The 13,781-nt window shown below is 43.3% G+C and overlaps 1 protein-coding gene across 12 annotated transcripts in view; it reads left to right on the top strand.

Annotated features, from left to right (window-relative positions):
* Nucleotides 1-13,781, top strand: part of LOC144606440 (septin-4-like) — a 74,379-nt gene that overhangs the window by 39,049 nt on the left and 21,549 nt on the right. For 7 of the 12 annotated variants that reach the window (XM_078422519.1, XM_078422523.1, XM_078422524.1 and 4 more), the window contains 4 exons: nucleotides 3,682-3,778; nucleotides 7,175-7,261; nucleotides 9,564-9,687; nucleotides 11,758-11,892. In XM_078422519.1, coding sequence (XP_078278645.1) covers nucleotides 3,682-3,778; nucleotides 7,175-7,261; nucleotides 9,564-9,687; nucleotides 11,758-11,892 — 443 coding nt within the window. Of the gene's footprint in view, nucleotides 1-2,442; nucleotides 2,467-3,681; nucleotides 3,779-7,174; nucleotides 7,262-9,563; nucleotides 9,688-11,757; nucleotides 11,893-13,781 lie in introns of all 12 variants that reach the window. The other 5 variants (XM_078422520.1, XM_078422525.1, XM_078422528.1 and 2 more) reach the window with 2 other exon arrangements.

Here is a 13,781-nt window from a genome sequence, read left to right on the forward strand (position 1 = left end):
GGATATTGTGTACTGAAGGAGCTGGTCTCGTGCTGTATTATTCTATGTTTGTAATCGTGTATCAAAGGTTCCTTTACTGCCTGCGTGATCAGTGCCTACCTCCTCTCCACTTCTGGGAGCTCAGCTTGTTGGTGACTTGCTGCGGCTTCCTTTAGTTGGTTTGCTTGTTGGACTGCTTGAGTCTGCTTGTGCCTCCTGATGTTCATCTTCTGGGTCTCCTGGCTGCACTCCCTCCTGAATCTGCATTCTGGTGGCCATGTTGTGCAGCATCTATTGGGCGATGCTACAGAGAGGCCCCAGACTACCAAGGCTCCAGAATCTCTTTTAGTGGTGATTTCCACTGTAATTCTGCTGCTTGCATGGCTCCGGTTGTTTGCTCATGCTGAGCAACCCTGGTACATTTCCTGTTGGCACAAGATGTCAGGAAAGTAGAGGATAGTTCTTATTCCCCTCCCCCACAATCTCCCCATCCAGGCAGTGCCAGCCAAAGAATATTGCTGGCAGCTCATTCCCCCTGAGGTTGAACATGTTGAAAGTGTCTGGCTGCAGGCAGGAAAGAATTCTAATGATCACACAACCACTTGCACATGTAGAGAAGAATATCCAGACATCATGTCCTGCAAGGACAAAAGAGTATAACGTTGCACATGCAATTCACACCTCAACCAGCTTCATAATAAGTATTACTGCAGCACACAGTGGTGTGAAGATGCCTGTCTGATGTTGTAATTGCAATGAAACATTTTGAGTGAGCATGCCTAGCACATTTCAGATGGCATCAATCTCTGAGGTGGTTGAGCTTCAGTGGCCCATCTGCCCACGTAAGGTCATTTTCTTCAGCCTCGTGAGGAGATGGACTTGAACATTCCTCTCCCATTCAGGTGGCCTCCCTCTTATTTCTCACTCACTCACTCACAGTAGCTGAAGGGAAGGACATTAAATCAAACGTTCCACCACTGTACCTTTGTGGACATTACGTCCAGGTGGGGGGGATGAGGAGGTGGAATGGCGAGGATAGTGAGGGTCAGGATGTGGGGGAGGAGAATGTGAATGTTGCTTGTGTGTGTGTGTCTCTATTGGTCTCTGAATACGTACAAGCAGTATGTTTCTGAGTGGAATGCAAGTTACCATGTGGTCTGTGTGCACCAATGTTTAGTGCAGCAAATAAGGTGAACCAGTTTCTTGACACAGATCATTGACACAAAGGCTTGGTGCTAACAGTCATACAGAATTGGTGTGCGAATGTAAACAACAAGGATGTGATGATAATAAACTGTGATGGGAAGGCACTATTAACGTACGTTGATAAATGTATTAAAATACTCTTGTTAATTTCTAGGGGTTGCATGTACCAGGCGTACATAAGAACATAATAATGATAATGATAAATATAAGAACATAAGAAACAGTTAGACATGTACATGGATAGGACAAGTTTGGAGGGATATGGAATAAACGCAGGCAGGTGAGACTGGTGCAGCTGGGACATGTTGGCCAGTGTGGGCAAGTTGGGCCGAAGGATCTGTTTACACACTGTATCACTCTATGACTCTATGAGTGAATTTTATCTAAAACCAAATCACTAAACACAGTGTGGTGCTTTGTGTGTGTGTGTATAGTGTGTACATGTGTACTGTGTGTAGTGTATCAGAGAATTTATCAAATCCCCTCTGAGTATGTGATGCACATGCACTGAAACCATAGGATATGTTCACTGGTGATGTATAAAGACCCTCAAACATTAGATGGCTGAGCTGTGTTTCAGTGTTAACTTTAGATGCCATCCTTTATTGGTCTGGTATTTTGAGGAAAGTTGCAGGTTAATCTTCTCATCCACAGTGATTGTGTGACTGACTGACTGACTGACTGACTGTCACAATTGGTCTTCAGTCCTCTACAATACCTCGGATCTCCCCACATGCACTTCCCAACCGCACCCAGTCTAGAACCAAGTGGCATAGTCACGGGATTATGGAAGTACTTCTACTTTGAAGTCGTGAATCTTTGGAAGTTGCCACCCCAGATAGTGAGTGCTTAAGTATATTCATGGCAGACATTTTTGGGCTACGTGGGATTCCAGGGTTATGGGTTCAGGGAGGCTGAGTTCAAAAATCGGAGTAGCCATGATTTTGTTGATTTTTGGAATAAGTTCAAGGGGACACATGGACCACTCCTGTCTTAATTTTTTTTGTTTCTTTCATTTATATATTTAAGCTTGCATTGATTGGCATGTGGAAGATTGCAAACGCAAAATCATGCCCTCAGTTCTGTGCCCAAACCTCATAGATATGTGGTATTTTTGACAGAATAATATTACAGGATGATGATTGCAATATAACTATTATAAATTGTATTTACCTTTATAAATAACCATAATGGGATTATCTCACTTTGTGGTATTTATTTAAACATGCAATGCTGACCACGTTTTCTTTGCTTGAGCTTTCTCTGTGCCTTCATCCCTGCGTAAGTATAGACCATTTATTTTTATCTGTGCTTAAGATATCTTAAACTTCATGGGAAGAGGATAGAAGGAGGTTGCATGGGCCTGGAGTGATGCAGCTTTTGTTCTGTATGCACTGCCTTCAGGCCTATCTGTCTCCATTATGCTGCTGACCAAGTCACTGAAAATGTGACTTGACAACTGAATAAAGAGAGAACAAAACATGTATGATGCTTTTCTTTAAAAAAAACACTGAGAAACCAACGATAAATGGAAAGCAAAGCAAAAATGGGAAAAGCATGATTTTCAGCCCATCTTTAAAGTAGAGATGTTATCTAGGTTTGACACGGCACTGTAGAGAGATATAAGGGCAAGACACCATAAGCTCATTGTCCCGATGCAGACCAGAGCAATGGAGATATTATTGGAATTGTAAAGATGAGGGCTATGGAAACTGAAAGCAGCCATGCAATAGTAGAGGAAATAAGCTTGGGAATGATCAAGAGACTAGAATTGCAGGAGCCTCTGCCATTTCAGGGTTGGAGAATGTTAGAGATGGGGAGGAAAGGGTTAATGAGGGGTTTTGAAAATAAAGTGGGAGTTTTAAAAATGGAGGTTCTTCATGCATGTAATATGGTCAAGCATGTTAATGGGTGAAGAGACAACAGAAGCTTCGACTAATTCAGGTTTTTGAAGTGCTTGTGATAATGAAGAAAGGGAAAATAACAGCAGAGTGAAGTGTAGGAAGAGGAGAGTAAAAGGTAAACTGAGTACAATGAACGGCAGATGTGATTCAGGAAGCCAGGAAAGGACTGAAACTGGGATTGGGAATATCTCAGTGAAAGTGTGGAAATGGCCATGCAGTGTGTGGGAGTATGGGAATAAATGGACCCCATACGACAAGACAATTCAGGGTCCAACAGGGAAATCAGCACAGGAAGAAAGAACCCCATTTAAAAGCAAATGGGGGGTGGGGGATCAAAAGCAGAAAAAGGAAGTTTGAAAAATGCATTAAAGGATTAAAATCCTAAAGAACCGTGAAAATTATGATATTGTTAAAGTGTGGGAAGTGAGGAGGGTGGAAAAAGGAATGAAGGTCAAGCAAAGGTTTTGGCTACAGGAGAATCAACAGCACTGTGGGGACAAATGGATGACTGGATGTTAAACAGCACTTTTTTTTTAATGATGGACCGATTTAACACGGGACTTGGTGAGCAAACTCTCACTTACTTCCACAGGACCAGGAGAAAGAGTATGTTGGCTTTGCGACGTTACCCAACCAGGTCCATCGCAAGTCCGTCAAGAAAGGGTTTGATTTCACACTCTTGGTGGCAGGTAAAATAATTTGTTCCATACGTAAGCTGGCACCATTCCCCATTCCTTCTCTGCCACATTGACCATGGCATCGGTCTGCCTGCCGCACCTGTGCAGAACTCGTTGACTTCATCACCTTCAGCGCTAACATCCACTCTCCCGGCAAATTCACTTGGACTATCTCTGACATCCCTCTCTGCTTTCTTGATCTCTCTGTCCCGTCTACAGGGGATAGACTATCTACTACAACTCACTGACTCCCACAGCTACCTTCACTACACCTCTTCCCACCCTCTCCCTTGCCCTCAATTTCTCCATGTCTGCCACATCTGCTTCCAAGATGAAGGTTTCCACTCAAGGACATCTGAGACAACATATTTTGTGTTTTTTTTCCCTGATGGAGCCCACACCCATGTCTCTGTTTCCTGTAATCACTCCTGCTTCTTCCCCCCCCCTCCCCCCCACCCCCCTCCCCCCCTCCCCCCCTCCCCCCTCCCCCCCATCCCACCCCCCTCCCCCCTCCCCCTCCACCCCCCTCCCCCCCCCCCCCAAGGGCAGAGTATTCCTGGTTCTCATCTTTCACCCTACCAGCCACATTCAACACATTATTTTCTGATATTTCTTCCACCTTTAAGTTAGACAATAGACAATAGGTGCAGGTGTAGGCCATTCAGCCCTTCGAGCCAGCGCCGCCATTCAATGTGATCATGGCTGATCATTCTCAATCAGTACCCCACCAGCAGTCGCATCTTCCCATCTGCATCTCTTTCCGCTTTAGTGACTACTCTCTCTGCAACTCCTTGGTTTACTCATCGCTTCCCACCCAAACCCTCCCTACCCAGGTACTTTAACCTGCAATCATTCAACCTATAATCATTGGGTATTAATTTAATTCTCCCACATTTTCATTTTTCTCCCACACTCCAAAGGCATACAGGTTTGTAGGTTCATTGGCTCGATATAAATGTAATATTGTCCCTAGTGTGCGTAGGGTAGTGTTAATGTGCGGGGACCGCTGGTCGAAGGGTCTGTTTCCGTGCTGTATCTCTAAACTAAACTAGACAAAATAATTCAACTGAGTTATAGAGTGATACAGTGGGGGAAACAGGTCGTTTGGCCTAACTTGCCCACAATAGACAATAGACAATAGACAATAGGTGCAGGAGTAGGCCATTCAGCCCTTCGAGCCAGCACCGCCATTCAATGCGATCATGGCTGATCACTCTCAATCAGTACCCCGTTCCTGCCTTCTCCCCATACCCCCTCACTCCGCAATTGGCCAAAATATCGCAGCAACACTAGTCCCACCTGCCTGCGTTTCGTCCATATCCTTCCAAACTTGTCCTATCCATGTACCTGTCTAACTGTTTCTTAAACGTTGGGATAGTCCCAGCCTCAACTGGCAGCTTGTTCCATACACCCACCATCCTTTGTGTGAAAAAGTTACTCCTCATATTCCTATAAAATCTTTTCCCCTTCACCTTGAACTGATGTCCTCTGGTCTTCGATTCCCCTACTCTGGGCAAGAGATTCTGTGCATCTACCTGATCTATTCCTCTCATGATTTTATACACCTCTATAAGATCACCCCTTATCTTCCTGCGCTCCAAGGAATAGAGACCCAACCTACTTATCCACTCCTTATAACTCAGACCCTCTAGTCCACCGTATGTACCTGCGACTCGACCTTCAAGGAACCATGTAGCTGCACTCCTAAGTTCCTCTGCTCTACAACATTTCCCAGAGGCCTACCATTCACTGTGTAGGTCCTGCCCTTGTTAGATGTCCCAAAATGCAACACCTCACACTTCTCTTTTTTTTTTCTTTTTTTTTAATTTTTGAAAAGCATATGTACAAATAGAAATAAAAAAACACATTTGTTACAGAGTTCTTACATAGTTTCAATTTTTAAATTTTTGAAGAGAGAAAGTAAAAATAAAAAAAACTATAAACTTGGGGAGAGAGAATAAGAGGGTTAAAAAAAGAAGAAAAAAAAGGATCTAACTATAAAAATTAAAGGGAGTAGATCCGGGAGACAATAACCACAGTTGTACATCCAACCCCTAACTCAAGTTTCAACTTTTAATTAAAAAAAATTATTTTAGTCCTGTGCCAAACCCATTTACTTTTCTAAAAATTCAATAAATGGAGACCATATTTTTAAAAATAACTCAGGTTTGTCGATTAAGGCAAATCTTATTTTTTCCAAATGCAGGGTCTCTGTCATTTCCGTAGTCCACATTTTAATTGTGGGGGACCTGACACTTCTCTGTATTAAATTCCATTAACCATTCCTTAGCCCACCTGGCCAATCGATCAAGATCCTGCTGCAATTTTTCACAACCACCTTCACAATCCGCAAAACCACCCACTTTTGTATTATCAGCAAACTTGCTAATCTTGCCCTGTATTTTCTCATCCAAATCATTGATGTAGATGACAAACAGTAACGGGCCCAGCACTGAACCCTGATGCACACCACTAGTCACAGGCCTCCAGTCCGAGAAGCAACCTTCCACCATCACCCACTGCTTCCTTCCATGAAGCCAATTTTCTATCCATTTGGCTATCTCTCCTTGGATCCCATGCGATCTAACCTTCCAGAGCAGCCTACCATAGGGAACCTTGCCAAATGCCTTACTGAAATCCATGTATACAACATCTACAGCTCTGCCCTCATCGACCTTTTTGGTCACATCTTCAAAAAACTCAATCAGATTTGTGAGACACAACCTCCCACGTACAAATCCATGCTGACTATCTCTAATCAACCTTGCCCATCCAAATCCCTGTATAACCTATCCCTCAGAATACTCTCTGGTAACTTTCCAACTACAGATGTTAAGTTCACCGGCCTATAGTTCCCAGCATTTTCCATGCAGCCCTTCTTGAATAGAGGCACAACATTTGCCACCCTCCAATCTTCCGGCACCTCTCCTGTATTTAAAGACGACACGTAAATTTTAACCAGGGTTCCCGCAATTTCCTCCTTAGTTTCCCACAATGTCCTCGGATATATCTGATCAGGCCCTGGAGCTTTGTCTACCTTCATACACGATAGCGCCTTCAGTTCTTCTTCGACGGTAACACTGACTGCTCTCAAGACAGTGATGGGGTAATCATTCATCCATGGGAGGGTATTGTAATGAATGGCATGGAAATCACATAAGAATAACGAGAACGAGCAATTACTAAAAGTGGAGAAAGATGGGGAGGAAACTAGTGTTGCCGTGATCAGAACAAATGTATGTGCTTATGTCAGACTTGTGAATTTAATATTATGGGAGATTGTTCATTAGTAAGGATGTACATAAATCGGGTGCTTGTGATTCGGGAATGGCCTGAGCTAGTTTACAACTGTATCATTGGTCCTAAATGAATGTACGTCTGATCCACCTACATTTTGCTTCATTGCAGGAGAATCGGGCCTTGGGAAATCAACCCTGGTCAACAGCCTTTTCCTCACTGACTTGTACAAGGCAAAGGATTTCCTCGACACAGAAGGTTAGTGTTGGGCTGCACCAGCTGTTGTTTCTGGAACCAGTTTGATTAAAGTTTGTATTCGAGAATCAATGGGGATGGAAAAGTTAGTATTTAGTAAAATCAACAGCTTTGGCAAATGTCAGTTATAAATCATAGGTTCGTGGAGCTGAATAGCATTGAAATAGGTCATTTGGCCTAACCCAGCCTAACTATGCCATGCCAATGTTAGTCCCTATCTACACTAAACCCATTTGCCTACATTTAATCTCGTAACCCTTTACTCCATATCCAAGTAGTGGTGCAGGTGACTTTTAAACATTGTAATTGTAACTGCCTCTACTACCTCCTTTGGCAGTTTGTTCCTTTTACCCACCAGCCTCTGTGGAAAAATCTACCCCTCGGATCTCCTTGAAAAGTCTTTGCTCTCACCTTAAACCTATTCCCTCTAATTTTAGCCATCCATACCCTGGGGAAAAAGACTATGCCCTATCTATGCCACTCAAAATGTTATAAATCTCTATTGAGTTACCCCTCAGTGTCCGATTCTCCAGTGAGAATAAAGCAATCCCTCCCTGTAGCTAAAGCCCACCATTCCCGGCAACATCATGGTGAATCTCTTCTGTTACCACATCCTTCCTGTAGTGCAGCAACTAGAACTGTACACAGCACTCCAAGGGCAGCCTAACCAGTGTTTTGTACAGTTGCAGCATGGCGTACCGTCTCTTCTACTCAATGCCTCAGCTTACAAAGGCAGGTATTCTTCACTACCCTATGCATCTGTGTCAACACTTTCTGGGAGCTAGGAACCAGCCCCTCGAAGTCTCTTTAGTACATCAAGATCTCTTCAATTACTGTGTATGTCCTGCCAATATTTGACATCCAAGAATGCATTAACTCACACTTGGCTGGATTAAATTTTACCCAGCACCATTTTGCCCGACTTTCCAGCTGACCTGTGTATCCTTAGACAACGTTCTTTGCTATCTACGACTCCACTAATTTTGATATCATCGGTAAATTTTCCAATCAGACTACCTACATTTTCATTCAAGTCATATACCAATATGACTAACCAGACAAATAGCAGAGCTAATCCCTGCGCTACTGGTTACAGATTTCCAGTCAGAAAACCACCCCTCAAGCAATATCATCTACCTCCTATTGCAAAGCCAAATTTGGATCCAGTTTGTCAACACACCTTGGATCCCATGCGCTTTAACCTTGCGTACGAGCCTACAATGTGGGACCTTTTCAAAGGCCTTGCTAAGGTCCATGTAATCCATGTTTACGGCCCTGATTGCGTCAATTTACATAGCTCCTCTCTAAAGGCTCCATCAAATTTATGAGAAACTAGACCAAGTGGACCCATTGGGCCCAAACCTCTCCTGCATTGGTGCAGCACCCTCCCCTTCCCACACCGATTTCAATGAAATTTCTTCCATTAGCACCAAAAGGACGACGGTGAGTAAGATGGGCCTAAAATTGTCACGGTATCATGTACCATTCTGGTTGTAGTTCAGGAACAAACAAACAAACAAACAAACGAGAGTTTTGGTATATGGATGATCTCCACTGCAGGAAACCAAGCTGACTTCTCCGAATCAGTCCCTGCCTTTCCAACTGAGCATAAATCTTTTCTTTAGAATTTTTTCTAGTAATTCCCAAGAAAGTGTAGAAACAGGAAATATTGTGGACATCTGTTATTTTTCAATCACACTCGCACTGTAGTATTACTTTTGAAACCAGTAGCTGTCTTGAGCACAGTGTCAATGTCAAGATTTCTTGGATAGGCTCGGGTGTCGAATAAATCTTTGTCCATGCTGCCTAATTCTATGTTACAAACTGAGGAAAATTCCTTTATGGAACAAGACTTTCCATTTTAATTTCTCAATATCCATTGGCCTCTGGCAAAGATTAGCACTAATTCAATATGACATTGTCATTATTCTGGACGGATCCGGTATGTGCAACTATATTAGCAATAGAGGAATGAAAAAGAGTTTAGTGACTACCTCAAATCTAACAAAGATCAAGGGAATAACTTCGAAACAAAGAAGTGCGGATGTTGGTCAATATACAAAAGGACACAAAGTGCTGGAGTAACTCAGCAGGTCAGGCTGCATCTCTGGAGAACATGGATAGATGATGTCTTGGCCCAAAACGTCACCTATCCATGTTTCCAGAGATGCTGCCTGACCTGCAGAGTCACTCCAGCACTTTGAGTCCATCAAGGGACTAACGACAGGGATATGGCTAATGACAAAAATGTCATTGAATTTAACGGTTCACCAGCCGCATTAATGCAGCCTTCATTTTTGTCCAGAGAGAATCACACAGACTGTTGAAATCACCAAGCATTCGGTGGAAATTGAGGAAAAAGGGATCCGTCTTCGGCTCACAATTGTGGATACACCAGGATTTGGTGATGCGGTCAATAACCAAGAATGGTATGTAGAAGTGGCTGCTGAAGATTTAAACGTCAATTTAAGTATCCTTGTTAGATTAAGTAACACTAGTTCGACTGCTGACTGCATGAAAGGGAGGGTCTGTGTTCGGTTGCTGGACCGCACTGAGCTATGAGGGGAATGTGGTTACTCTTGGCAGCCTTGGTGGAGAGAGGAATATAGTGTCACAGCAGTAGAGTTGCTGCCTTACAGCGCCAGAGACCCGGGATTAATCCTGACTACAGGTGCTTGACTGTATGGAGTTCGTACATTCTACCCTTGTCCTGCGTGGGTTCGTTCCGGATGCTCTGGTTTCCTCCCACACTCCAAAGATGTACAGGTTTGTAGGTTAATTGGCTTGGTATCATTGTAAATTGTCTCTAGTGCGTGCAGGATTGTGTTAATGTACATGGATCGCTGAACTTGGTGGGCTGAAGGGTCTGTTTCCACGCTGTATCTCCGAACTAAAACGAAATGGCCATTGCTCCTGAACAAAGTGCACACATGTAGACATTTGTTTGAGAATCCAATCAGTCTTCACTGCAATCTCTTTCATGCTGGTGTAATATTGCTGGGAAACCATGAAAAGGAGTAGGGTAAAAAGAGCAATTTGGAAATGAACCAGAGCCTGCAGAACTGTGCCCCAGCAAGAACCAATGCATGCAGCGGAGGGGGGAGGGTGGGGGGGGGTACTCTGACCCAACGTTTCAAACATTCCCCTCACTCATACACTAAGTAAATAATGATAGCATTGAGGTGAGGAGATAAAAACTCAAATTCCACATCAGGCGAGCTGCTAATATGAACCAGTGTGTCGAGTTTGCCTCTCTCACATTCTCACATCTCCTGATTTATAGTCATACAGCGTGGAAACAGGTCCTTCAGCCCAACTTGCCCACACCTACCAACATGTCCCATCTACACTGGTCCCACTTGCCTGAGTTTGACCCATGTCTCTCTAAACCTGTCCTATCCACGTACCTGTCTAATTGCTTCTTAATCATTGCGATCGTCCTTGCCTGAAGTATCCTTCAGCAGCTTGTCCCATATGCCCACCACCCGCTGCGTAAAAAAAGTTACCCCTCGGATTCCTATTAAATCTTTTCCCCTTCACCTTAAACCTATGCCCTCTGGTTCTCAAATTTGAAAGGCCTTTTGGAAAAAATTCCACCTGGGATCTAAAGCCAGGACCTGCTGATCTCAGTGCTTTGCAATACCTGGTAATAAATAATTCAAATGAAAATGGAAACTAGAGAGCGAGTCAGTGTGAGAACATTGGACTCGTTTTACTTCTGCGGAGGAGATTGGAGCAAACAACATTAAGGGTGGAGATGGGGAGGGGATGGTTTACAGAGCCTGTGTCAAGCACAAAACCAGTGCGCTTCTCCTGTAAGAAGGCAAGAGTGATAGGCAAATTGGCTGTGTGTTGGGCTAAAATGATATGAGATTCAATTCTGTTTTGTCCTCTTGAACACAAGTAAACATTCAGAGATAAAAAGGCACATTTTGCTGAGTTTTTAATATAGTCGTGTTCATTTTTGGCTGTCACTGGTACCAGCCCCAACCAAATGATGTTGCTTTGTCCCACAGTAGATGATTATCAATCTCATGGGACTTGTGTCTATGATACACCTTTCACATGACTTGTCATCTTTCACACTTGCATTCTGGTTGGCAAATCCTTTCACATAAAATAGATTCATGTTTCGAAGGTTATTATAAATATCAATCTTCCATAACATCACCCCTTCATTTTAGTAAGTTGCTCTTGATGTTTTCAACTTTCCATGAGCTTGGCCTGATCCTGTGTAACATGACAAAGAGCTAAGATCTTCACCATCCTAGTCATCTCATCCTACTGATGTCTTCTCCCTGTAAAAGAATACTAGTTGCCTTTTACCTTCCACAAGTGACACCAGAGATGCTCCCAAAACAGCATGGTTGTTAACATCACTTCATCCCCAATACACAGAACTGTTGGTGTTATCTATCGCCTCCCACGTTACAAAATACATGTCTGTGAGATTGTCCAGCATAGCATTTGTAAAATGACTTGTTTGCATTTCTTCTTAGTTGGAAACCAGTTGCGGATTACCTGGACCAACAGTTTGAGCAATACTTCCGTGATGAGAGTGGCCTGAACAGGAAAAACATTGTAGACAATAGAGTTCACTGCTGCCTTTACTTCATCTCTCCTTTTGGACATGGGTAAGCGGAAAGGTTTTCACAATAGACCATGTATTGGTGTCTCAATCAGCTTGTTGCTCTGAAATTCAGCAAGCTGCTGCACAGTTACAGCTCCCATCTTTACACCCAAAACTTATGTTGCACTGTCTCTGTCAGTTCAGAGTACAGAATGGCTGGTTTTATAGGCTCCTAATCTCAATGGATATAAAAGCATATTGAAATAGCCAACATGTTTGATACCTGATCTGGGAGTCCTTGCAGACAACACAAAAGAGCACATTTTCTGTGACGCCCACCCTTTCTCAACTAGAGAGTCCATTTTCCAACTGACTGGTTGATTAAGACTGCAAGTTACAGGTAATTATGCTTTTTTGAGTGTCTGTAAGAACTACCAGAATAGGTATCAAATGTATTTAGCTATATAATGTGAGGCATTAAGGACAAGGTAGAAGTTAGGTCAAGGAAGTCTGAAAGGAAGGACAGGTTAATGATCATGTTGGGACTGAAGTGTACTTATTTCAATGCAAGGCATATTACAGGTAAAATAGACACAAAATGCTGGAGTAACAGTGGGTCGGGCAGCATCTCTGGAGATAAGGAATAGGTGACGTTCCTGTTCGAGATCCTCCTTCAGACAGAGTCAGAGGAGAGGGAAGGCAGATGAACTTAGAGCTTGGACTAGTGCAAGGAATGACAATGTTGTAACCATTACAGAGACTTGGCTGAGAGAAAGGCAGGATTTTGGTGGCTCAATGTTGCAGGGTTTAAATGTTTCATAAGCGATGGGAAGATGAGGGAGTTACACTACTGACCAGAGAGAATGCCACAGCGCCATTAGAGAGGACATCATGGAGGCTCATCCAGTGAGGTGATATAGTTAGAGCTCAGAGATAAGAAATATGCAATTACTATAATGGGATCGTACTACAGGTCTGCCAAAAGCCACAGGGAGATGGAGGAACAGATATGTACGTATTTCGGGTAAAGATGTAAAAGTAGCAGTTGTTGTAGTGGGTGACTTTAATTTCCAAAATATTGACTTAGGGCAGAATGTATTATTTGCATCCAAGAGGGTTTTGTGAAATAGTTTATAAATAGTCTAATCAGTGAAGAGGTCATGCTAGACTTTGTATTGGGAAATGAGCTTAACCAGGGGATAGGAGTTTCAGGAGGAGAGCTTTTTGGGAACATTGATCATATTTCCGAACATTTTACGATGGTTATGGATAAGGATGAGACTGGACCTAGAGGTAGCCCATGGTCCTGGCCCATTACAGAGGTAGCTGGGGTGTACTCTTCTATGTGCCACGAGTTATGGCCACCTCCCAATCCATTATCTACACAAGCAGAAGCTACTGAAGATCCCTCACAATTCTGTGACAATTGAGGCCTCCCAGCCCAGAGCACTGAGAGGGCTAAACCAGGGTTCAGTTTCAGCTCGTGCCCCTCAAAAACCCCTCCACCTGAGCAAGGACAACCCACGTAATAAATTAATGCTCATTGAGCTGTCTCTTGGTCACAGTAAGCAATGGTTCTAGATGCCTGTCCGCAATGTCCCCACAAATGAATGTACAATCCAGCCTCCGCTGGATAACACCTTGTGTTATGGACATCCTTCCACAATCTGTCAGCAGTTGCTTCCTGTACTCTTGGTCTTTCAACAGGTTGGGTTAAGAATACAATAAAATGTGCGTATTACCAAGTCATGGAGGCAGCAACCTCAAAGTACCTGTGGGATCCATCAATGTCCCAAGTCAAGTAATGGCCATTAGGAAGCACCTTCAGTGCCCAGTGAATACTTACTCCAAATCAATATCAACTCTAACCATTAAGGACTATGATCAATGTTTTAATTGACCAATGTTTGCATTGATTTACTGTGCACAATCGACTTCATATGGAGTGGGTGT

This window comes from Rhinoraja longicauda, chromosome 26 (assembly GCF_053455715.1).
Source record: "Rhinoraja longicauda isolate Sanriku21f chromosome 26, sRhiLon1.1, whole genome shotgun sequence".
Taxonomy (NCBI): Eukaryota; Metazoa; Chordata; class Chondrichthyes; order Rajiformes; family Arhynchobatidae; genus Rhinoraja; species Rhinoraja longicauda.